Here is a 26,502-nt window from a genome sequence, read left to right as displayed (position 1 = left end):
GGGTATGCTGTTTAGTAAAACAATGTGTCTTGCTTAAGGCCCCCCCACACACACACTTTGCCAATGTTAAAAAACATAAAAACATATAAAAAACAAGAAAAGAACATGCCAACTTTTTACTGAAGGATGAAATACAAAGTTCAGCTTGGCCACTGGTACTCACAGGAAGGTGACAGACATGCAACTAGAGACCCGAAATTATTTTATTTTATGTCCTTATAATTATATGTCCTTTATATTATGTCCTTGCTGAGTGGGTAGAGGGCTTTCTTTTCATCGACAGAACTGTATAGTTATGGGTAGTACAGCTGTTGGGAGACCAGTGAGTAGAAAGACTTATGACTGGCAGTTTTCAAGCACAAGTTAAGTGACTTAGAGAAAGAAAACCAGTATTAAAACATACAAGTTAAGATTCTTGAAGTAATGTTAGAAGAAAACATATGTAGATGTGTCCCCACTGCCAATGAAAGCACCTCAAAAGCACCACATGAAGTAGTATATTCGTATTAATGTAGTATGACCAGCCTGTGTGGTGATTTTTGCTTTTAGATTCTGTTCTTTGTAGGAACAATTAAATAATTTTGATATTCCAATAGTTATTTTGCAACATACAAAGATACTGATGACAACCATTATTTTAAAAGAAGCAAATGGATAAAATATGATTAAAGAAGAAGTTACAAATATCACTTCAAAGGCTAAAGACTAGTAATAATTTAAATGAATGGAAAGTGAAAATGAATTCATCATAGTTCTACATGTAAGAATAATACGAAGATGTAAAATAGCTTCTGCTAAGTAATTTATCATATAAAAACATCTTCGTGTATGAAAGAGCAAGTAAAATTAAGTGCGTCTTCAGACAGCCTTTTGCAGTAAGCAATTTCCTTTGCATTTAGATAGAACTGTGGTGAGCTTTTCAGAAACTCACAGACAAAAAATGATGAATACATGGATATACTGTGCATCTAAGACAGTGCAAGTAAATTGGTTACACATACAAAAATTTGGTTTAATATTTTTTTATGAATGATATAATGCAACAGAACATTTCTTAAAAAGAAAGCTGAGATCACATGGACATTATTCCATTGGATAACTGAGATGAGAAATGATGAAGACACCAAATATTCCAGGTTAATGATTAGAATATATATGAGATTAGAATGTGAACTCAACAAGAAAAAACACTTTCGTAACATATTTTTACTGGATTAAGAGAAGGCTGAATTGAAAACAAGTATAGGTTCGAATTTAAGTGTGATACAGATAGTCAAGTCAGATGATTCTTTAACTGTGTTACTTATACATCACCAAAACAAAACAAACAAATCCAGAAAACTGTTCATTCATGATATAGAGACAAGAATGTGCCACTTCAAACCTAGATATCCAACTATAATTATTCAAATACTGATTTATGTAACAAGCTAGGTGATATCCAAATATAATTATTCAAATACTGATTTATGTGACAAGCTAGGTGGTAGCAAACCATACCATGGGAATGTTCTATCTCACTTTCACGTGATGTCTCCAGTAGCCAGAATATTTCTGTTACCTGAGATAGATATTTTTTAAAATTTATAGTGTTATATACGGTAAATTGGAAAGACAGACGAATACCTTGTGTATAAGTACTAGTTACAATCCCTTTAAACTATGTGTGAATCCCCTTGAGGCTTCTTGTTTGTTTCATGTTTGGGAACTATACAGAGAAGCAACAGATCATGCTTTGAAAAGATATTTTGCAGCTAAACTAAAGCAGGGATTGAGGACTGCTAGGGAATTCATAATTCACTGGAAGACTTACTAGAGACACACAGCCACCAGTTAACAAAATTTTTCCACATTCTCATGTTTCAAAGCAGACAAAAATAAAGTAATATGAGACGATTAAAATTGTTTCGGCATAGCTGAATAAAGATCTTTCACTCAGGCTTCCAGTACAAGTGGATTTGCATGTATGTGGGTAAAGTAACACATGGCTTCTTGAAAGCTATTCTTCCCTTTGCCCTCATGAAGCTGCATAAAGAGTATGAATGTCAGAGGTAATGTCTCTTCCAGGAGGCAAAGGTCCTGCCTGCATGTGGCTCACTGTGGCAGCATCATCAGTGGGATGACCTAAATCCAGTATGTGACCTGATGGGGAAAGGAGAACAGCTTAGAGGCAGACAAAATGCTCGTACATTTTATCAGCATTTTCTTGATGATAGAAGTAAAATAACAATAAGACAATAGTATAAATAACTACTCACATGCTGGGTAGATAAAACTACATATCTAATTATGTGAGATAAATGATGAAGTTCTGAATCATATCTTGATCACTCCTATGGCTAAGTGAGATTTGCAGGATATGTGAGAACCAAAACTTCATCATGTCTTCTATTTATTATTATTCCATTTAAGTTCTCTGCAACTAGACCAGTAACATATTCTTCTACATGACATCATTACATACATTAGAGAATGAGGAATTCGGATCATATGGTACATAACTGATGTGTGCATTTTTTGCAGATTCATGTTTATCAAAGGTGTAACAACACTCAGCACTTAAATATACAGTGTTTAAGAACAGAAAAATAATGGACAATGCCACAGGTAACAAAATATTACACTTAAGACTGTTTTATTGAACTACTTATCTAAAGTGCAAATATTATTTCCTGATTACAATGCAGCTAAATGCTTTGACATTCAGCGACAGTGTATTGCTTTATTATTAATGCTGCTAATCCTACAAATCTTTCAGGATAAGCATTATTGCACCAGAACTGGTGCTCAATATTAAACTATTTGCTCCTAAAACAAGAAGCATAGTTTGTTTAATTAGGGACAGTACAAGGCACTTCTGAAAACAAATACTGTAACAATAAAATATAAGAAAATGAAGTATCTCAAGTCCTTAAGAGTTTGTGCTAAAAATTAAATAAAAATTCAATTATTTTAAACACATTTTCTATACAGCTACCTTAGGGGGTGAGGGGGAGGAGAGCTGATTTAACAATTATATATTTCTTAAAAAGCGCTAAGGGTCTACTGGAATTTTCAAAGTCCCTAAGTTGATTTAACTAAGTGAGTGGGAGGTAGAAAAAAAGGCACTCATGAAAATGCTAGACTCGTTCTGTATTTCAAATAGTTCAAATAGCTTTTAAAAGCATTCAAATTATATGCAGAATGGACTTCAACAAGGGTTAAAGTATAGCGTAAATAACAGTGTTAAAAGTCTTTGCAAGTACATTCCTCAAGGACCATTGAAACAGAAAATATTTTACACGGTTCTGCCATAGGTGCAGTCCTGAAGATCTGGCATATTACCAAAGGGAAATTAATTCCAAAGACAAAGGACTTGTGCTATGAAACCTCTGTTGCCTTTTCTGGAAAGTTCAGTCTTAGCAACCAGAAGTAAAAGAGTCCCAACAGATTTTAAATCGCAAAGATCAGGATACAGAGGTAACTGCCTTTTCAGCCAGTCAGTGCGTTAGTTACACATCAAACAGTTTATCAAACAGTCTCAGAGCTTGTTGAAAAGTATGCTTCAGAAATCCCAAATGAGGGAGCTTTATAACATTTCTCTTCGAGTGTTTTTTTTCCCCACAAATTTTAGCTGCCAGCAAGAATATATTTGCTGTTGTCTATTTTCAGTTATCATTCCTTTTGAAATAGGCTTTTGCAGTAACTGACTGAGTGCTTAGCAACAACAAACAATCATTTCAATGGCTGTATACATTTGGACAAAGCAAGACGTGTACTTTGGTGTGTGACTGATGAATGATTTGACAGGTAACTGCTGGAAACAAAACTGAATGCAGTGCAAAGGGTCACTGTGAAGAAATGATTAGCTAATGTAGCCCTATTATCATTTTTCTGAATTATTGGGAAAACTTTGGATACAACAGTGAACTGGAAAAGCAGAAAGGTGAATTTTATTATGTGAAGTTTTTTTTGAAAGAAATGCTCCTCCTTCCTGAAATAAAGCAGCCATTCTTGAATCCTGACCATCCCTGTTTTCCTCTCTGCAGCCCCTTCTCCGACCATCTTAGGTGATGCTATGCAGACAGTTACTCGATGCTCCTGGCTCCTCAGAGATTTAGCCCCAGGCAAAGGTCTGCACAGAGCTACAAAGCCCCTGAATTTCTGGTCTCCGTAAGAAGCAAGTACGGAAGCCCTCTTTCTGGGCCATTTAACTCACATATGACTGGTGCAGCAAGCCGCTACAACCTCTGAGGGAAGGATGGGTATGTTCCAGGGCTGGGTGAACTGGTATTAAATGTCTCTTTTTCAGATTGCTGAATATGTATCTTACATGAATAAGACAACCCACAATAGGATTATAACAGTAAAAACAAGACAGCTCTGTCCACAATACAGAGCAAATTACTGGAGAAAATTGTGAATATTCTACATTTCATACAAACGTAATACTAAACATGAATATTACGCATAGTAATTTACTTATTTTTGGATACTTAGTCTTTCCAGTCTCTTTTTCTCATAATGCAGAAACTGTATCTAGACAGTTTCTTGCTCCTTCTGTTTACTTTAGTTTATCTCTGTACAAGACAAGGTTTCCATATGGACATACCACCTAACAGGGCAAACACCTGAAGCTACCAGCAGTAAAACTCCCTAGAAACTTGGGGTGTCTGTTTATTGGTGATTTTCAGACCTAATCCTGGCAGAGAGAGAAACGATTCCATTCATTTGTAAGAAGAAAGACTGGAATTCACCATCTCTTCTCCTTAAACTGTGTTTTCTGAAAAAAAAAAGTAAAAACACTCCAAACTGACTTAAGCATGTAACTCAAAGGGAAAATTAATGATTAAATCCTGAACGGATAAAAATGCCCATTTACTGCCAGGCCTCTGGATTTTCTGCTGGTTTGCTGGCTGCGTAACTGCTAGTGGGTGGGCACTTCTCCGTTATTATACCAGGAGTCCATGCACCGCACCCAGGGCTCTGTCCCCCTCGCAAGGCACATACGCACCTCCCCCGGGTGTAGAACACACCCGGTGGAGTACCCTGGCGGTGCCAGCCATCAAGGCTTTACCCGCACCAGCGGCAGTTCCGCCGTTCCCCTCTCCCCACGCCTGAACTCCTGCGCTCCTCCTGCGCTCGGGGAGCGACCCACTCCCTCCCCGCCCCCGGGGCCGCGAGGCGCCTGAGGGCGAGCCACGCCCCGCCGCCAACGGTCAGGAACCGCCGCCGGCGGCCGTTGGGCCGCGCGCGCGCGCGCCCGCCCGCCCCGCTGCGGCGCCGGGGGTGGCGAGGGGAGGGGGCACCGCGGGGCTGCCCGCGTGTCGGGCACGCGCTCCCCCGCCGCGGCAGTTGCGCTCCCCCGCCGCGGCAGTTGCGCCCCCGCCCCAGCGCCCGCCCCCGCCGCAGAGCCGTCCCCACGGCAACAGCTCGGCGCGTCGCCGAGGCGGCGCACGGCACCCTGGGAGTTGTAGTTGCCCTCCGGCCGCCGCCGGCAGGCCGCGCGGCAGGGCGCGGGCCCCGCCGGAACTCGCCTTCCCATGAGCCTCCGCGGAGCGGGGGCGGGGACGCTGAGGGATGGGCGTCGCCGTTGCCAACTAAGCCCGGACAAGTCTCCAAAGGCGGCGGCGCCGCCCCGTGCTCGCCCCCACGCCGAGTGGGGCCCGAGCGGCCTAGGGAGCGCGCCCAGCCGTGCGTGCGGGAGCCCCGGCAGCGGCGGCGGGGGGAGCGCCATTCCCCCGCACTGCCGCCCGCCTGCGGTGCGCACGGGCGCGGCGGGGAAGGGGCGCTGCGGCAGGTGGCAGGGGAGCCGCTGCTCCGATCGGGCGGCCTCAGCCTCCGCCGTTCCCCGCAGACAGGCGGCGCCGCGGGTGGGACGGCCGGTGCGTGTGCGGCTCCGGCTGCCCCGGCGGGCTGGCCGGCGTCCCGGCCCCGTCCCGCGGGGGGGCTGCTCCGCCGTGCCAGGCGGCTCCGCGGCGCCCCTGGGGAGCCCGGCGCTGGGGCAGCGCCAGGCTCGGCTGCGAGAGGGACTGTTGGCCTGGGGGCGATGAGCGATGATATTCCCTCCGGAGGCTGTTGCTCTGAGTGTGATGCCAGGCTTTACTCTAAGGTTTGCTTCAAGCGTGGAGCGTCATTCATTGCGAGCCGGTTGTATCGCTTGCGGGTTATGTTGCCTGTGTTCCGGATGCCCCGGGGAGCATTGCTGGCGCCGTGCCGTTTATGTAACCCGGTGTCAACACGCTGCTTTTCAGTTTGGGCAGATAGTGAATATAAGACATATTCTGTGGGGAAAGGTAAATGGCTTAGTCGAGTCGTGGGTAGTTTATTTCCTCCTTCTCTTCCATCTGGTACTATGCTGTGTTGCTTCTGAGAACGAGTCTGATTTTTCTCCTCAGATTCAGCATTCTCCTGCCTGCAATTGTGGCCGAGTTCTTTGCAGGGTTGGTTCTGGTCTCTTGTTGAGTGATACTATAAAGTGGTGGATGGCTTACTACAAACAACACACAGTAACCACTCTCGACAGAGGATAATACAAATCATGCTTCAGAAAAAGGAGAAGAGAAATAAGGAAATACGTCCTTGGGGATGTCATTCCAAAGGATGACTGTAAATAAAAAATAAATAAATACAAGCTCCCCAACTTCATAGGAAATTGGAGTGTTTTGTGACCACAAAAAGGGAACATAACATTGTTGAAATTAAATAGTTGCTCTTTACTCCACAAAGAGGAAGTTTTGGGTGCTGGGGAATAAGGAAAGATGGGGTAATATTACCAGATTTATGTTGGATGTTGTATATGAATCCTCTCTCCCTCAATAGCATGTCCTATGATGACTGACAATTGCGCTGGATCTTGCTGGAAAGGCTTGGAAGACTTAGACCACTCAGAACTGTAACAGCACAGATTCAGACAGTGCTGGGACACCCTCCACTCTTCTTCTCCTCCCTTCCCCCCCCCCCCCCCCCCCCATCAAAGTGGTCACTTTGCATTTTAAATATACGGGCATTCGACAATTCAAATACACCTTTGTTTGTTTGTTTTCTTTCAGTTTTGACCCAATGACAAATACCTTGGAAAGAAGAACATTCCTTTTTGCAAGGAGACAAGAAGGTGCGGTACAGGGCATACAGCAGGGAGTCCTTGGCAGGTGGTGGTGACGCACAGAAGTTACTTTGCCTTTGGAAAGAAAAGGCCTGTCTGCTATTTATGTAGGTGTGTTTTTGTTATCTCCCTTCTCCCCCAAGAAGTTGTCTGGGCTGCACAGCAGCAGGGAAACAGCAGCTGTTCATCCTGGGCAGCAGAAGATTATGGTGGCAGCACAGCAGTAAGAGCGGCAGTGGCGGCAGCGGCAGCAATAGCAGACCTGATCTGTGAATGTGTTTTCTATTTAAGACCATCACTGGAAAGTGCAACCTGAAGATTCAGCAGCTGGGCAGAGATTGCTAACGTTTTAAAGGGGAAAACCTTTAAGGGGGAAGGAGTTAAGGGAAGGAGGGGCAGCACTAGATTTTGTGTGTGCTAGTGGGGAGAGGGGATTGGTTATCATGGCGGATCGGACAGCTCCTAGATGTCAGCTCCGTCTGGAGTGGGTTTACGGGTACAGGGGTCACCAGTGCCGCAACAACCTGTACTACACAGCAGGCAAAGAGGTGGTTTACTTCGTGGCTGGAGTCGGAGTGGTTTATAACACCAGAGAACACAGCCAGAAATTCTTCCTGGGACACAACGATGATATTATCAGGTAAGGGGGCAGACTTTTCTTGTGGTGGGGTGGGGTTTAAAGGGAAAGGAGGAGAATGTAGAGCTGCTAAAATATCCCCTCCTTTCTTCAAACAGCTCAGCTTGTAGCTGTCATTTTAAAGCAGCACAGATTTGTTATCAAGGGTCTGTGTTAAAGCTGGATATCTAGATCTTGTTGATTATTATTATTTTTGTAGCAAAGCTTCAAAATGTTTTAATGTTAAGATAAAGACAGGTTTTTCTTCTGCAGCTGTACCAATAGCAAAACAGACAGCTACACTACAGAAATGCATGGGGAAGATCTTAGTGCAACAGTGCTGCAAAATCGTGGAATCCAGCACCTTAATCTTGTCAGTGCTGGGACCCAAGTTCATTAATACTGATGTCTAAGAGAAAGCAATTGTAGCTCTCCTTACACCCACAAAGCCCAGCACAAGAGCACCATAAATCTGGCACATAGCTCAATCTTTTCTATACAATCCTGAAAATTTCACTTAAAATCAAGTTTAGTTGTTTATACTCCAACCAGAAATTACATGCATGCTGGTGCAAGATGGCTACAGAAGCACAGATTTTGCTCCTGATCTGTCCAATTTTTTGGTCTCTGTCTTTTAAATTCTATCTAGGGAGTGAGTTCAATCACTGTTATTGTGGTACAGAAATACTGATTCTACCGTACCTGATGTGATAGCGTTACAGACATGTGGTTACTGACTTAAGCTAACCTTTTAAGGATTCTGTCCAAAATTCAGAAATTACGTCAGTAAAATAGAAAATTAATGTTGGCTCTGCTACTTTATGGCAGAAATATGAACCTAGAATATCCTGGTAAAGAAAGTTGCATGGTAATGACACTCCTCTCAGGTGAGCTAACTGCTGTCCTCCATATTCACCTGAATTCAGAATGAATGAAGTGTTTTCATGGTGATGTGAAATCGGAATATTCCCAGGTGACTCATGGTGCAGCAGTACTGTGGGAAACATCTGCTGAAGTCAGTTAGCATTTTGACAGTCAGTAACAAAATTGCATAGCTGTCATATAATCTTTCTGGAGTCTCATTTAGAGAAAAACCTCTGCTTTTCCCAGAGAGATCTTCTGGCTGCTATGTATACTAGTAGCATTATTCTCCTCCCCTTTATAATCTGTGTTAAAGCAATAGCATTTCATGAAAACAATGGAGGCACGTAGAAGTTTATTCTGGTATCAGTTGCCAAAGGATATTTAAATAGACACTTGGCTGCTCAGATCCCTAAAAGCAGATTGAGTATTTTATATGCATCCACAGTATCTTATGAAAGGTGATCTTCATGTATTGCATGGATGGTAAGTTTTGATACTTTATGGGGTAGAAGATATCAATATATCAGTTTGTATATTTGTCAGCTTATATATGAATTCTCACTCAAAAATAGCAAGATCATTTCTCAGGACACATCTACGTATATCTACTGCTTTTTTGGTTGGACACTGATGCTTCGATTTTATTTTATTTTTTAAAATGTTCCATCTGCTGAGGAAAAGGTGTCCTGATTATTATACTTGACAACACGTTCCCCCCCACCCCCATCCCAAACCCATCCGTATTGTATAACTTCTGTGCCTTGTCCCTTAAGGAGTATCTCATGTTAGGAGAATGCTTTCGGCAATGTCATATTTAAAATATAAAATGGATATAGAAGGAATATGAGTTTTTGATATGTGTACTTTGACACCATCTATGCCTGTTTCTGCTCTTTTAAGAAAACTAGCAGTCACCTGTTCAAATTAGCAGGTGTCTTGAGGGCTAGCTGTGTTCCACTAATGTTCAATTCGTACTTCTGAAAGATGAATTCCGTTTCTGGTCCATAACAAGCTCAGAGTTCTGTAGATTGAACTTAGTTTCAACAGTGGAGGAAACATTTTGGCCCAGAAGGCATTAACAGGGCCCAAGTAGGAGTTTCTTTCAGCTCTTAGTGGACAAGAAAAGTTGCTGCTATATGGTGTTTAAGGAAGGAGAGATCTTTTGCTTAAGAGTTTCCACAGTGTTGCTAGAATATTCTATTGTTTGCATTTGGTTGATGTTTTTATGCCTTTGGTGCATTTTGTAGTCCTTACTGATGGAATCACTTTAATGATTTTAAATCATATGGTTCCTTGTATGATTATCACTGATGTGGCTGACAAATGTGGCTAACAGGCATTTAAGTTGTTATATTTTAGAAAAAATGGCTTGCATCTAACATTGGCTCCTTCTGTATAGAAGGCTTTCAGTGAGTACTACTTTGTGAAAAAAAATTGATGAACCCATAACTCAGAGGGTTGAGAGCTTGTATGTTACGCTGAAGTGTTTATTAAAATCATGGATGTAGAGGTTTTTCCTTGGATAAAAGGTCATGTGTTTAAAAATACTTTTTCTGTTTTCACAAGTTTAATGGTCCTGCCTCTTGCTTTGTATCAAGATAATGCAGTTGGACACAACCTAGTTTTGGCTATAGTAGACTGTATTGGATTAATGGTGAGTGAAATTCTTCCAAGGTTCATACCAGAAAAATAAGTTCTGTTTGTATAAGGAACTTAACCTACTGCATTCAGCTAATAAGGTAGATGTTCAAAGTATGATCAAGTGCATTCTTAAGTGTTATTTTCTATGGGAGGAAACTATCAAGCTAAAGGGAGACAGAGCTTGAAAATACAGCATGTTTTAATGAGATGAGAACCTGAACTGCCTCATCTAACTTTGAAGGTAGCCCAGCTTTGTTCAGGGGGTTGGACTAGGTGACCTCCAAGCTCCTCTTCCAACATAGTGTTCTAAGTTTTGGGTGTGTGTGATTTGGTTTTTTTGTTTTTTTGTTTTGTTTTTTTGAGAGGGTCACTTCCAGTTACACAATACAGTTGTTTCTGCATGTTATTTAGTTGTAGAATAGTTACAACTCTATCAAATACTTGATTATCAAATGTTAGTATCAATTATCAAGTGTTATCATTGTAAAACAGAATCAACACATAGCTGAAATTAATAGAGTTGGTTCTGGTCTCTCAAGACTACTGATGCATTTTTATCTGGAGACTAAGTAACTTTATAAATGACATGTCTGTCTTTAGAGTCAAAGAGCATGAGATACACCTTATTTTTTCCTTTTTCCCCCTTCCCCTTTTTTTAATGAAAGCTTTGATTATTGAGCGCAATATAGCAGCTCAGGGGTGGTGAAGGTCAGAATATTCCTGTTTTCTCTCCCTAAACTCTAAATCCTGAAGTATGTCTATATTGCAGACCACAAAGCAACCACAAATTGGCTTACATGTCAGCTCTATGGTGTGTCCGATTGTTCTTGAAATGTGGTCTGGCTAAGGTAAAGTTAGCACAGTTATTAGAAGATTTTAGTGTAGAAAGTATAGAGTAGATATATCCTTATGTAGATGACTTATTCTCTTTGAATTCAGTCATTTGCGCTTTGCAGGGTTAGGCTTCAGAAGCTGTAATAATAGCATATGGGGATGATTTTCCTTCTTGACTAATTTAAAAGTGGGCATTTACAGCAGCTCATTATGTTGGCTGTAAGTTAATGTATTAATGAAAATCTTGCAATTCATGCAGTGCCAGTGACTTCAATGAAATTCATGAAAGTGTAGAATTTGTTCAATATAACCACTTGCAATACTGCATCATTAGTTTTGACAGTAATTGAACAATTTAAAAAGTACAGAAGTGGGAAAAACCCAACAGGTTTCCTGACTCTTACATTGTACATTACTTGTGTAACAGCAAAGAATTGGATTGCTTTCCTTTCTCTCCCAATGAAATGTTGAATGAGGGGCAGTTCTTTCCTATAATTTTTCTGCAGTTTATGCATGTGAAGGCCAAAAATAGCTTGCCACAGGAAATGGAAATATAATCAGTTGACATATTTCTCATTATAATTTAAAATGCAATTGATTTCATTTCTTCTTCTTCTTTTTTTTTTTTTTTTTTCTCCCCAGAAATTTTGTAAACACAGGTTCCTAATCTTGAGAAATGTTTGCAATAGTGGTAATATAGTTATTGCTTCTCCCTGTTGTTTCCAAGAATTTCTGCAGTATTGATTGGTTGTCCTGACTATGTCAAAACTTACTCAGAGAATATCTTTGACATTTTATCAAAGACTTCATCTGCACTTTTTGTATTCTGCAGTTTCTTAAAATGACGTGTGATTTCCAAATTTACCTTGACAGATAAATTTACCTATCTGATGTATTGTAATATTATGCATTTACAAAAGCATATTTTGTATGGCTGCTGGCTTAAAATAAATTGTCTGTGAGGCAGGGTACCACAAGAGACTGCCCAGTTTCTCTGCAGTCTTTGCTGCCTAGGGATGTTAACCAGGAGGAAAAGCTATTATCTGTGTATACTAAAGCATGTTCTTTATGTAAGTCTGGTTACAATGTAATAATAATGTAGGATTTATCAGAATATCACTTAAGTATGCTGCTGTGTTTGTGTGTTCTACTGTGCTGACAGACTGAGATTAAAAAAAGTGGATGTGCCAGTGGTGGTGGGATTTGCTGAGTAGAGTGAGTGACTAGCAGCCTGACTTGTTCTTTAGACTGATCATTTCAGGAGATAGGATGTATATTAGGACATGACTACATGTTTTATCATCTTTATGCAGTTCTGGAAAAAGAAATATGATGCTTGAAGCAATGTCATAAATTGTGGAGTATAGTAAATGTAATTCTGGAATAAATAAATTGATGGCAGAGGGATACAAATCAAAAACTCAGTGTTAAAATATCTAAATTTTACTTAATACATATCATATATTTCCATTCCCATATTATAATGTTTGTGTTTATATGATGATGCTTATGTTGAAGGGATCTAAGATAGTATAAACTTATATATAGTTGCCACTTTTTAATGGTAAATGCAAGTACTTGTTTGCTATAGAATGGTATCCAGGATACTGTGGTCATTTTCTCTGATAAAAAGACTTGCACATGCAGGACTGCTGAAATTTAGTGACTTAAGAGATAGAAAAGTAGCAATCAAGCCATACAGGATTTTCAGCAACAGAAATCGCAGTCCTGTTCCCTGTGTGATGTCTGGCAAGGCCAAAGCCATTAAAATTTGAAAGACATGACTTTGGAACAGCAAGGATGAAGCAGAATGTATTAAAGTGTGTTTTCTCTCTCTTTTTTTCTTTTTCTTGTATGTGCTTCTCTTAACTTGATATTCAAGTTGACATTTTTATTTCACACAACTTTTAATATCTCATTTTTAATTTGATACTTCAAGCTCACTTTACAAACTATATTAACTTTTTAATTAATTATTTAGATAAAGTTTCATTTGAGCAATTTTGGTCTAAATTCTTTTGAAGTATCGACAGAATAGATCAATCAATTTACTACCCTGATACTTGTGTAGGGTTGCTAAACGTGGTTACACTTCTGCTGTATTTCATTCCGTATTTACAGGATAAACTTTATTGGTGGATGAAGTATTTTCTCAGCCTAAATTTTGACAAAGCATATGTGAGCCTCCTTGGTTAAACATGGTACATCAGAATATAGTTTTATCTGTTACTGAAATGAGAATGGAATAAACATTGAATAGATGAAATAAATTATATAGATGCAGAAAAATGTGTTGGATAATCAAATACTTTTTCTATATAACTTTTAGTGCAGTAACTGAGATCTGTATATACTTGCATGCTTCGGGAAGTTTTTTGAGACAGTAGTTAGTTAAAGGAGTTTCATATTAAAGAAATTTCCTGTTAAAAATTCCCCTAATCAGCTTTTTGCATCACTTGCTTTCAGTCTCAGGAAACAAGTGAAAATGGCATTTATTTAATGAATTTCTGATGGTTGCTCTTATATTTGCTCTGCTTGACTGTTGTGTTGAATTTAGGTTCAAAGTCTTTACTGGGACATGAGTTGCCCTAAATACTAGTTTCTTAAATACCCAGATTAATGCCTCGGATGTGTTGGAATACATAGTTACAATATCCTATCAAACATATTTTTGAAATACGTAGACCAGTTAAAATGCAGAAGACCTTAGTAGACATTTGTGGCAATACATCTATATCATTTGACTACAATATTTGAACAGGCTAATGCTCATACATCCCAATGATATGTTGGATATGGTAGCAGTTATAAGTAAGATTTATTGCTTGTACAGTCACAGGTTGCTTATTTGTTAGGAAAAGTGAAAAGATGGTCATTAAAATCCCAAGTACGTTTTTGAGCATTTAAATGATGAGTTTGACTTAATTCCATATAAAAACAACAAAAAAATTATCTAATGAAATGGGAGACATTTGTATTTCTTTTCAGAAATTACTTGGATCTTTATCATGTTTTTATCTTGCCAGAATTTGAAAATGGTAAGCATTTAAGCCTGTATCAGCTAGTATATTAAATTTTTATTAGATTCATGTGAAGCAGCTCATTATTGCCCAGAACTGAGTATCTTGTGTATTAAATATCAAAATTTTGATATTTTTTGCATTAGAATCTTGCAGTTAGAAATCTGTCTTATTATTTTACCTTTACCATTGCTTACAGTATCTTGAATTTTAAAATTTAAATTAATCTTAATTTTTTAAATTAAATTTGCCCTTCATTAATTCTTTGCAGCTCATTAACTTGACTTGCATTGTTTTATGTCAGTTTCACTTCAGATGGCTAAATCTGTCAAAGTGAAGAATATTATGCTACAATAGGTTTAATGATAACTGTATAGAAGACTAGTATATATTTTAAATACTATGTGTATATATGCAATAAATTCACTTCACACGCACACACATACCACATTATATGAATAAGCACCATAAAACTTTGTGGTTTTTTGTAACATTCACTATAAAATATTTATAAATACTTATTGGCCCAGAATACTCGACTTTTATGGTCATCAGTAGTGTTTGTTATACCCAGGAAAGAGATGAAATTAGTTTTTGTCAGAAGAGAGTTAACTGTGTTGCAATGAGTCACAAAAATATTATAGTATCATTTGATTTCAGAGGATGCTATTGTTTTATAAGTAAGAATTTGTCTCCTAACCATGTACAATGATAATATCATGGTTAGTTATGATACCAACAAACAGATATTTCTTCTTTTTAACAGGATAAATAATTTTATTTAGGCTTGCAACTATTTCAGTTTAATTAGCTAATTCGTAGGAAATCCTTAAAATTACATTGGTGTAAAACCAGGGTAAGAGGGGAATTACAATCTTGGGTATTATGGGAGACTCATTTACAGCTTCTGAAAATCTGTGTAGCCATGTGAACCTGTAAAAAATGTAGCATCCTGTGATTCTTTAAAAGACAGTTATTGTTTTCTAGAGAAACTAATTTGGTCATAAAATAATGAAGTTACATATCTTAAGAAATATTCTTCTTTGTATTTTCTGAGTATTCTCTTCCATGTGCCATTTATTGTCTTGGATGTGTCTGCCGTTGTGGTTTGAACGGTGACTCTTCTTGTACTAAGTATTAAAACACTTATGCTCTCTCTGGCCTTTTTAAGTGTTCTCTTGGCAAGGCCAGAAAATGGTCGATGTTATCCACCACCTGTGTTCCTTCAGCTCGAGCAGTAGGTAAATGTGAAATTCTATAGGATCGCTGGATCCACATCTTATTTGCAGTCTAATCTAGCATGATTTTTTTTTCTTTCATTAGCTTGTCTTAGATTATGTTGGTTAATTTGCATGTATCTTTCTTTATATAAGGTCATAAATTCTTTTGTATGCTTTCATAGTTTCATGGTAGATTTGAAGATAAAGAAAATGGTTTAAAAAGTGGGCATCATGTCCAGCAGTAGTCCCAGCATCAGATAATCACAGAAGATGCCTTACATATCCTGGGGAAAAGATGCTTGCTGCCTGTGTTGACCACTCTGTAACACTTTTACTTTACAGGCACTCAGATAGTAAAAGAAAATCCACCAAGCTTTGGTTGCTTCTAAATGATGCAAGCTGAAAGAAGGGAGGCTAGCATGCACTTTTGAAGTTGCCAAGTTTCAGCCCACATGACAGAAAACAATGTGCATAATGAAAGCTTGAGCTCCAAGTCACTTCTGCCCTCCATGTCTAAGCTGTTAGATCTACTTAGGGAAATTTGCATCTTTGATAAAGCAGTCAAAGTTTCTGAAAGGTTAGGGGCCCTGGCTCTTTTGGTCCTGAGGAAGGAAAGGCTGAAGCAAAAGAAGCCACTGAGTATCTGAGACAAAGTTTCATACTAGAAAATCATCAGGTATTGGAGAGTAATTGGTGTTTAACAGGATGAAAATTCACAAAAAATGCTTTGAAATGAGTCATACCTTGTTTTAAAATAATCTTCTTAATTCAGAAGATGGGGAGAAGTTGTGGGATAATTTTGTGTTACCAATTTCTATTGCAGAACTTCTCACAAAAGTGTATAAATCCTAATTTTCACACAGATTTATAAACTGCATCTTGTGTAGGACAAGAGGTCAACTTCCATGAATACTTCTTCCCATCTTTCTTCATTGACTAAATGGATGTCTGATTTATCTAGGCAATTTTCAGATATTTCTCTTCTTCTGAGTCTTCATAAGGTTTTTCCAGGAAAAATCACATCATCTTTTAAAATGTAATGGGAAAATAAGAATGTGTATTTCAGTAATTAGTACAAACTAGTGATGTATTTAAAATCCATACTTTTGCCCATGATAAACTTGTTTGTAACTCCATATCTTAAGAAAAAGTTTTATTTGACTGGGACTACAAATGTCCCTCCAACATTTTCATCACAGGAACTGGCAACTGAAACTGCATATGAGAAGTACAGATTACTTCCGTCCATGCTTTAGTCTCTTTCTCAGGGACATTAAGATTGCACCTTTACACTTCCTTTGGTGCAAATAGAAGAAATATATTTTTTGCACTGTCTTGCAGAAGAAAGCATCTGTGGTATAGTAGCTCCTTGACAGTAGAAATGGGGTTTTCAGTGTGTGGGAGATTATTTAATTAAAAAAAGAAAGGGGGGTGAAGGGGAAGACAAGGGCTATGGTCCACAGTAATATTTGTAGGAATATGTCTATTATCTCTATAGAAGAACAAACTGGTGCAATAGTTTTCTGGTACCGTAATTAGTTTTACAAAGTATGCTTAATGGCTAATGCGTTTTGAAAATGTGGCATGTATTACTTCAGTCTTTTAAAGAATACTCGGTTCACTTGCTCAGTTTCTTAGGAATCTTGTTAAAAAGCAAAAATGCCTGCTTTTTTTCCGCTTAAAGGCATTTCTTTGGAATAGCAGCTCATTTTTTGTGAGATAACGGAATGTTTTTGGAGTAGAGACTGAAGTTTCTGTCTTCCAAACATACTGAATTTAAATTCTTCTTCGGTGATGGAATGAGGCCTCTGAAGCTTTAGGTAGCCTTGAACTTCATGCCAAATACAGACCATGTGTTCATGTCTGTCTTAGATGGTGGACTAACCCAAGAGATCTCTAAAGTGAGTATCATTCAACCCTACTGAACCTTCAGTGGCAATCAGTGGGATGCATCCAGGGAAGAACATCACACGGTGCATTTGTCTGGGGCCGCTGGTGTTACAGAGAGAGGGTTGTATACGTTTTACAAATACACTGGCAATAAAAGCTATTGTTTTAGTTTTCACATCACTTCTACTTTACATTCTGAACAAAATGGTGCAAATAGTTGAGAACAACCTAACAAAGATGTATAACTCAAACCAAACAAGAATGTACTGGTATTTGTCTGACTTTGCACCGTGATGGTGTCCTAGGTTGTGTATTTGCTCTTGCAATACCTTGAGCTTTTTGCATTTACCAGATGAGGCTAACATCATAGCATCAACTCAGCAGTCAGAGACTGACTTGGTGATTCAATCTTTTGAGAAGCGTGTTGTGCTGTACGCATTCAGTTTTTAGTATTGTTGAGACACTGTGTGTAGTAATATGATTTAATATGAAATACGTCAAGCTTCTTTGATTATAAAACAGGTACTTTGGTACACTATCTTTTTGATATGATTTCTATTGACGTTGGTATTAGAGTCTGTTCTTTCTTTTGTGACAGATTGTCTTCACTTGAGAATGGAATATACTGAAACAATGACAGTAAAAATAGATTAGGAAATAAACTGTACTCTGAAAACTGAGAGCACTATAGCAACCCCTTTATTTTGGTTGCCTAACACGTCTTGCTATAAAAGACTTTTCTGAATTTTTATTGGGAACTTTAAATGCCTTCCTTATTTTTAGCAGTCCTGAACATTCATCAAGCGAATACTCTTACACAAAAATTGCTGATTAGTAAAACACTATTTCCCTCTCTTTTAAAAAAGAAATGTGCTTTATTCTAGGGAAGAATACATCCAGAACTCATAACTCTTCAAAAGAGTGTTTTCCATTGTTGATCTGGCTCTATAAGAGGGTAGTTTCTTCAGGGAAAAAAATGGTTTAGTGGTTGAACTTACTTCAAAACAGAAATTGCCATTTTGTTATTAAGATACCCAAGTCTTCTTTTACAACTAAATTAGCCACCACAATAAAAAATATTATTGTTTTCCTGTGCCTACCTGTCTCTGTTACTTGGAAAGAAGTAGTCATGGGCTGTGATAAAATGATGTTGAGCCAGTAGTCAGAGATCCTTAAGTGCTCTACAGCTGCTCAGAGCTTTCCATGTGAAATTTTGTGAACTAGAGTGTAAGCTAAGTTTTTGTTCACAAAGTTTCCTGGTAGGAACATAAGTAGGCAACTGTAACTGTTTCACTGACTTTCCCTAGTCTCCGTGTGGGTAAATCCTTAAGACCATTAGCCAGTTGATATCTTGTGCTTTCAGCTTTAAAAAGTACATTTTGTTTGCTACCCTGGACTTTGCTGGGTAAAATTAGGGCTTTTTGAAGCTGGGCCATTTTTGTTAATATTTGGCTTTAGCTATCCATTAACAGTGTGCCCCAGAAGATTTGGACCATGTAGTCAGCACAAGAAAAGATTAGAAATGATTGATCTGATATTGCTAATGTCCAGATGAGTAGATGTATTCCATTTTTGGTGCCCTACTAAAATCAGAAATAGGAATACTGCTTTCTCAAATGCATGATGGTTTAACATAACACCATAGGTTTAGCAGCTACATATCACCATTTAGGTAAAGAAGAAATAATTCATTAAATATTAACAAAAATGAAAAATATAAAACTTTCTTACGGGTAGTAGTTGCACATAATCTGTAAGTGTTATGTTTTCACAACAGATTTTTCCCACAGTGTGTTCAGGCAATGTTGTATAAGGGAACTTGGTAGATGTATCTGCTTGAATATAGAAGAAATAGAAGTGAATTATGCACGAAATTTTAACACAGACATGGCACTTATGGTGGTGGAAAGCTGGCTTATCCAAAAGTTTACTCAGAGCCTTCCCTGGATATTTTTAGAAGACCTAGATTATTGGACATAGCCTAATATCAGAATACTAAACATTTTTGCTTTTTGAGATTTGACAAGCTTTTTTACCTGCTTAATATTGTTACATAATGTTGTTAAAGAAATGCCATTATACTTCTATTATGTGTGACACTTTCCTCCCCATTTACATTTTCCATGCTTCTTTATTTAAAAAAAATTGCCTTCTATACCACATGGAATGCCATTCAGAATTTAATTAAACTTATTGGGGATTTTTTTGCTGCTTTTGAATCTGTGATTCTTCTGCATGTAGAATTTTGGATATAAATTGCATCACAGATTTCAAGTGAAAATAAATATTTAAAATAAATTTCAAATGAAAATGTCATATTTGATATTGTGACTGTAGTAAAGAAGAACAAAAGGTATTAACAGAGAATAAATTCAGCTTAAGAAGGCTAATTCTCTTAATTCCCTCTCTCTTCAGTAGAGAGGGAACAGCTTTTTCAGAATTCTGAGCGTTTTTCTTCCCACTTCTTCAGAGGAGCCTCTTTCTCTCTGCCAAAGAGGAGCTTTGAGATGATAAGGCTCGTTAGACCAAATTAGACCTTTGTGAATATTGCTGGAATCTGATGTTAGCTAAAAGACCTTTTGGCTTCCTTCTTTCTTCTTTGTATATACACTAAAAATTTTGCAATGATAGTTTGAGAAATGAGTCCTGGTGAAGTCAGAGAAGACTGACGATCTATGTGAGCAAATGGTGGGGGAAGCAGTCTGTATGACATACTGTTTGAATGAGACATGGCCACTACATAAGTGATGTTGGGATAAATGGAAAATGGGCTAGGAGCACTGAAGTTTTGCCAGAGATTTATTCTGAGGCTAGGCAAGTAGCAAAGTGACTGTCAACCAGTTTGTATCTATTTCATGTTCATCAACCTGTAATATTTTATTTCTGGATATTGTTAAATTGGACTAATAGCCAATAAACAGGCACTAATACCCTAGCCCATTTATAAAAACTTCTGAGGATTGCAATGAAGAAGACAGAGTGATCTGGCATTAAGGCTTATGTGTTAGCCTTAATTAGTTGCTATGTTTTGTTATGTTCTGAATAGTACACAAGATCCCTTGACTTTTTCTGAGTTGAAGAATATTATACTACTGTTGCTTTGCCCTTGATGAAAGGTGCTTAATCTGTCCAATTCCTGGGGCATCGATAACAGTTCAAAAGAGTTACAGCTGCTTTTCTAAGAAGCAGCCGTCTTGGTGCTAGGTGCATTGTCTCAAACTGGAAACCTGTAGGCAGACTACTTGTAGGTCTATGCATACACTTCTCTTTTTGTCTTGGTGTGAGGTTGGTGCAATCAAGACATTGACAGTGAAAGATGTTTGAGAAAGGAGCAGCAGCTGCAAAGTATGTTAAAGAGCAGATGGGCAAAAGAGCTTTGGAAAACGTGATTTAGCTGATTTCACCTTTAAAAAATGTTGTTTTGTAACCTGAGACTAGCAGAAGTGCGTGTGTGAAGATGCATGAACTTGATATGTGTAGTTGATGACTGTTACTTTGAATTGAGCTAAACAAATGGAAGCTTTTATGTTTCTGCTATAAAATGTTTTGAGGAATAGATGAAAACAAAGGTAGTATAGTGTTATTCACAGTATCTAACCTGCTCTTGTACAATACTGGCTCCATTAATTGTATTTTTGGCTGCAGATGAACTGCTAATGAAAGCACCTTGAATACTAGAACACTTCTCTCATGACTAATGTCCCAGTCTGCATAGCAGCCTAAAATGACTTGTATCCTTTCTAAATATTTTCTTATAATCTTTTAAATTATCCTCCTATCCTTTAAGTAATCTTTCATAAATTTATTTCCTCGCTTTCTGCACTTTAAGCAAAAGAGCAATTCTGTAAGTAATTATGTTGAGAAAATAGATACAAAGTAATTTCTCCTTTTGCAATAGGATTTAGCTAAGAACTTAAGAGTTTTGAGGGGGTTGCATTTTGTGTTTTCATATTTATTTTTCTTTTGGCTTATATCAAATTTACAGATTTAAAGGTTTTGTTGTTTTTCTCCTTGTAAATAAATGCATTTCTCGGTGAGAGAAATAAGATACTGTGTGAAAGTATATTATATTAGTTTAATATAGTTTGCAGAGTGAGTGGAGTGTGGAGATACTAGCTTTGCAAATACACATCTAATACATATCAATTTTTGGCAGCTCACTTAGACATCACTGTTGCATTACAAAGCCAGGAAGGCAGCAGTAAAGTGTTAAAAGAATTGTTATAAGTAGTCAGCAGTATCATAGTAGATTCAAAGGAAAATAATTCCTCTTTTCATGCAGCAGCAAACACTAAAATTTCTAATGCTGGTGCTTTCCTAAGGCTCTTAGCAGTATGAGACCTCTGTTTTTTTTTAACATCTGCTCTGTAGATAGAATTCTCAAAATAATACTTCTTAAAAGAAAATATGGAAAAGGCCACAGTTTTCAACTCTTGCACCAAACTAGTTATTTCAGTGTATATTTTAATAATTTTTGTCATAGTGTAATTTATTGCCAGAGAAATTATAAATAATATATATTGTACAGAAAATGTATGGCTTGCATTAACAATAAATGCCAAGAATGGGATAAGTTTTGGAGAGGTCCACTGTTGTTTTTTTAGGCTAGGTTTATACAGAAAAAATAGGTATGGTGCTTCTTTTTATAATATGCATCTAGCATAGGTGCAGTTCCATTGTCATACTTCCATGGAAAGGATGTTTTTTTAGGAAACCTATACTAACTGTAGTGACAAGGAGAGAGAATAGGAGAGCAACTATATGTCTGAACTGCACTGTATACATGAATCTTCTTTAAAAGCCTGTATTTTTTTCATGCTCTGAAACTAACTAATATTTTAAATCAGTAAAGCAGAGGCCTGTATATTTAGGGCCCTTGTACACCATTAAATCTATTCCTACTTCACACTCCAGGTATAATCTAGCTCTCATCATATTATTAAATTTGGAAGTCTGCCAAACTGAATGCAGATGATTAGCTCAGTTTATTGAAATGGGAGCCCTGTAGTCTTGCATTTGTGCTTAAATATCCTGTTCAGTTGGAGACCCCAACTATCATATGAACTACTAGCAAAAGCCACTCCTCTGTGTAAGGAGAGAGTATAATATTTTGTCTATTGAGGTAAAAGTAGGTAGAAAAGATGGTATAAAGATGAAAATATATAGTCTTCTTCATAGAAACCTGGCAGTTGTGGAATGAAGCCTACTTTTCTGCCTTGCTGTAGTGCAGAAGGCAAAAAAACCTATGCCATCTATAACACCATAAGCCAGAGAGAAAACAGAGTATCAGAAAATGCCATGCAGTGAAACACAATATAACTGGCTGAACCTACATGCTGCTATGCAGTAACATAAGTGCGTGAAATTCTTCAGCCCCACTATAATGCAAAACCCTAAAATATAGCAAAAAGGTCTCAACTGAGGTTATGACAACTGCTCTCTGAGGTTTCATAAAAGGCAAAATTCCAGATTCAGAATCTCTGCTTTGAATAGTTTGCTAAGAAATCAAGAGAAAAATGAAGAAAAAATAATAATAGACAAAAGAATGAGTCAGAGGTTACATGAAGTCAGAGGTTACATGAAACGATAAAAAGTCATAACTTCGTGTTTGTTAATATAACTCCTGGTATTACAGTCTTGCAAAAATGTTTAAAAGGTGTTCTTTGGGTAACTAGCATTTCCTTCATTTTGTTAGGGTAATAAGTTTACAAGTGTTGCTCTTTGATATTTATGCCTATGACTGGCTGCAGATCCAATAAAACACAGGTAAAATTAATAACTATATGGATAATAGCTGTATGTTGCATATAAAAGAAATGTGTTTTGAATAAATGAGAGGTCTTATTATGATGATTCACTCAATGCAGCTAGTTCTATTGAAGAAGAAAATAAGCTGTGGCAGTTTGTGAATATCGTTCCAAAACAGGTGCTCAGTCATTCAGAACATGAAGATTAATGATCATTAAAAACAGCTGCCTGAGACTGCATTGGAAAGATGCATGAAATACATACAATAATGGAAAACAGAACTTGCTATCTATGTCTATATTATGGACCTGTTTATTTTATTATTGTAGATACAGAAGTACTTAAATAGATTCAGTTACAAAATACATTTCTTTGAAAACATTACGTGTTTAGAAGCCTTGATTCTGTTGAATTCCAGTTAAAAATTGCATTATTAAATTTCTGAGGAGCCAGAGTTTATCTGCTGTTATTAGGTATTTTCCACAAAAGCACTTCATCTTTAATGCTGTCTTTGGGCTTGGGAAGAAGAATGCGTTTCATAATGTCGAGGACAAATTCCAACAAAAGGCTATACAAGTAACCAAAGAAGAAGAATATCTTTTGAAAAGTCCCTGAATGAGTTTGATTCACTTGAATCCTATGAATTTGTTTGAGGTCAATTCAAGTTAGAGCAGAGGTTAGTGAAGATATAGAGGCAAAGATGAGCAGGACAAGGTCAATGTAAGATACAGCCTATCCTCTCTCATGGACATAAAATAAGAGAAGGCTAAAGAGAGCAATAGCATTGATCCTGAATGGGTTGATAGGCCTGTGAAAAAATTTGCAGTACAGTATGTCAAGCTTCGCTGGCTCTTGCAAGGCAAACACTCCAGAAGTCCATGGCAATGGTATAGCAAGTAGCCTGGTCCCAGCACCTGGTACATAAAATATGCCTGAAATAGATGTGGGGAATTTATTTTCCAGTAAGCACTGAGATTTTCCAGGACCACAATTGCTTTTGTAGTCTGTAAGTCTTTTCTTCTCCATCAGGATGGCTCAGAAGAGTAAAAACAGAATTTTGTTAAAGTTTTCAAGAGGCAATGCTTTGACTTTAGAAAGCAGATTTCAGAAGTGACTTTAGGCACCTAGAACCAGATTTCTTAAGATGTTCTGATGCAAAAATAAACTTTTGAGGGTTTTTCAAAAGAATGTGATTCCCACTGAAATCAGTGGGAGTTAGTTGATAACTTCCAAACTACCACAAACCCCAGCTGCCCAAGTTACTTCTGAAAGTGGAATTTGTTCTTTGAAGTCACTTGAAGTGTTTTTGAGAATTAATTCATTGTTAATATTTCATATAAAGAGCAAATCTGTGATAATTCAGAATTCGAAGGAAATACATCAATGTGTTTTATTCATAAGGCTAATTATATTTGAAGTTATTTCAGTTGAAACAATTGGAATAGAACCAAGTCCTTGAAGGTGTTCATTCAGCGACTTGAAGGAAGAAAAAGCTAAGTGATGAGTCTGCAAGGGAGAAGGTATCTAGGTAACATAAAACACTACTCTAGCACAGAGAAGTACAAAAAGATCTAGAGACTCGAAAGTGAAACTTGGCAAATCCAAACTGACAACATTATAAATTTTTAATAATGAGGGTAATTAGAATAACTTGTCCAGGGATGTGTTATCTTTTCTATCACTTTCAATATTTAAATCTGAGTACTTTATGGAAGATGGATACTTTTTCAACCACCAATTGATAGCTATGAACCATGAACCACTGAGTGAAGTTTGGTGTGCGTTGTATCAGGCGAGCTGATCATAATGGTCATTTCAAACCTTAAAGAAATGCTACTTCAATTACATGGGATTGCTTTTTATTTGAAACTTACTGTATTTATATTGTATAACAATTTATTTTTAAGCAACTGGTTCACAAAATCTTGTCAGCATTGCCTGCCTCAAGATAGGTTAACATCAACTCAGATTGTCCACATAGCCTCGGGACTTTGAACAGCTTGTTAGTATTTACATAGTTTCTTTCAGATATCTAACCTAGGTGCTGCTCAGGAAACCAGTCAGGAACCTTAGTGCAGTAGCTCTCAAAGGAGAACTGTTTCCAGGCAGGCAATTCACACCGCTTACAAGTTAGTTGCCTAGAATAACCTGAAGTAGAGGTACCAAATTGTTTCACCTTACATGTTTTTTCCAACTATCCATTTTGTAGCCAGCACAGAAGGAGGGTTATCTGATTCAAAGAGTATGCTAAATTTACAAACTATCTTCATTTTTTTGCTATTTTTCTTATCTTTCTGAAGAGTTATCACAGACAGTATTTGCTTTTCAGCCATCACTGTGGCTCTGTAGGCACTGCCTTATGTGCTAACATATGAATTACTGTGTTGACACAGATAGATCATTTGAAAAGTTTAGAAGTAAGTTAACCTTCAACTTGTATAATTTCTAGAAATACTTTAATTTATTGAGCTTACTTATATGCTGTGATTAGTCATGATGTTAAGGGAACTAAAACAGATCTTTAAATGTAAAATATTTAACTGTGAAATCTGAAAATCTTTGCATTTTTTCAAAATCTTTACAATTTACTAATGTAACTCTGCTGAAACTTTATTTAAATTTCTGTGATTCAGTGGACGTTGAACCTAACTCTGAATCGCATGTGATTTTTCATACTGACAATGGAACTCATCTATTTTAAAACATTAGCATTAGATGTCATTGAAATCAGACTGCCAGTGCTGAAAATATGATTGTGAAAGATGCTGAAGAATCCTGGTTTGTGCAAAGATTTCTGTTTTAACTGTGTATATGTTAGATAGCTCTTCGTGTGTGTGTGTTAGCAATGGTAGCAGTGACTCTGAATAATCTAAAGAATGCATCTGCCTGGAAGTTATGGCATTGGCAGAATGAAAAAATCTCCCATATTGGGAAGAATACAGGAGAAAGATTTATGCCTCCTCCACTGTTCCCAGAGTAAGTTAGCTGGACTCAGTTCAAAACAAGTGAAAAAGACTTCAAATTGTATAAATCTAAATACTAGATTTTGGGGGAGAAGAAGAGATTGACTTTCCAAAAACTGGTGAACTCATGAGTGTGGCTAGTTGTGTGAGACAACCTGAGATCTACCCAGAAGTTGTATGACCATGATTTAATTTTGCAAAAGCCTATTAAAGCAGTATTTTAAATGTGAGTAAATAATATTTTGTCTCTAAGAGACCTGGCATAATGTGAGTTACAATGATTTTTCTCTGAGAGAGGAAGAGAACAATGTCCAATTATCTGAGCAAGGAGTGCTTTGGCAAGCTATCAGAACGTCTTTATAAGTGCTTGTGTCTACATTAGTATAATTTTAGAATTATATTTCAGTTAGATATTAGATCCAGGGATGGATCATAGGATAATTTAAATTATGAAGAACCATGGTATATTATTTTTTAATAGCAGAGATGGATTAAATAAGTTTGAATACACTGCTGCTAAAGAAGACAGCTCTTTAGAATACACTATTTCTTGCTGTATTAGTTCTTTGATGGAACTATTCTGAATGTGCTCTGTACAGTGGATTACATTTCACATTTTCAC

General features: G+C 37.5%; 1 protein-coding gene across 1 annotated transcript in view; it reads left to right on the top strand.

Annotated features, from left to right (window-relative positions):
* Nucleotides 1–5,554: 5,554 nt before the first annotated feature.
* EML6 (EMAP like 6) overlaps nt 5,555–26,502 on the top strand; it is a 158,450-nt gene continuing 137,502 nt past the window's right edge. Inside the window, exons 1-2 of the mRNA XM_064509754.1 lie at nt 5,555–6,091; nt 7,032–7,724. Coding sequence (XP_064365824.1) covers nt 7,528–7,724 — 197 coding nt within the window. The 5' untranslated portion in view covers nt 5,555–6,091; nt 7,032–7,527. The remainder of the gene's footprint in view (nt 6,092–7,031; nt 7,725–26,502) is intronic.

The sequence above is a fragment of the Dromaius novaehollandiae genome, chromosome 3 (assembly GCF_036370855.1).
Source record: "Dromaius novaehollandiae isolate bDroNov1 chromosome 3, bDroNov1.hap1, whole genome shotgun sequence".
Lineage (NCBI taxonomy): Eukaryota > Metazoa > Chordata > Aves > Casuariiformes > Dromaiidae > Dromaius > Dromaius novaehollandiae.
Note: the sequence above shows the minus strand (reverse complement) of the source record. Positions and strands in the feature narration are given on the sequence as shown.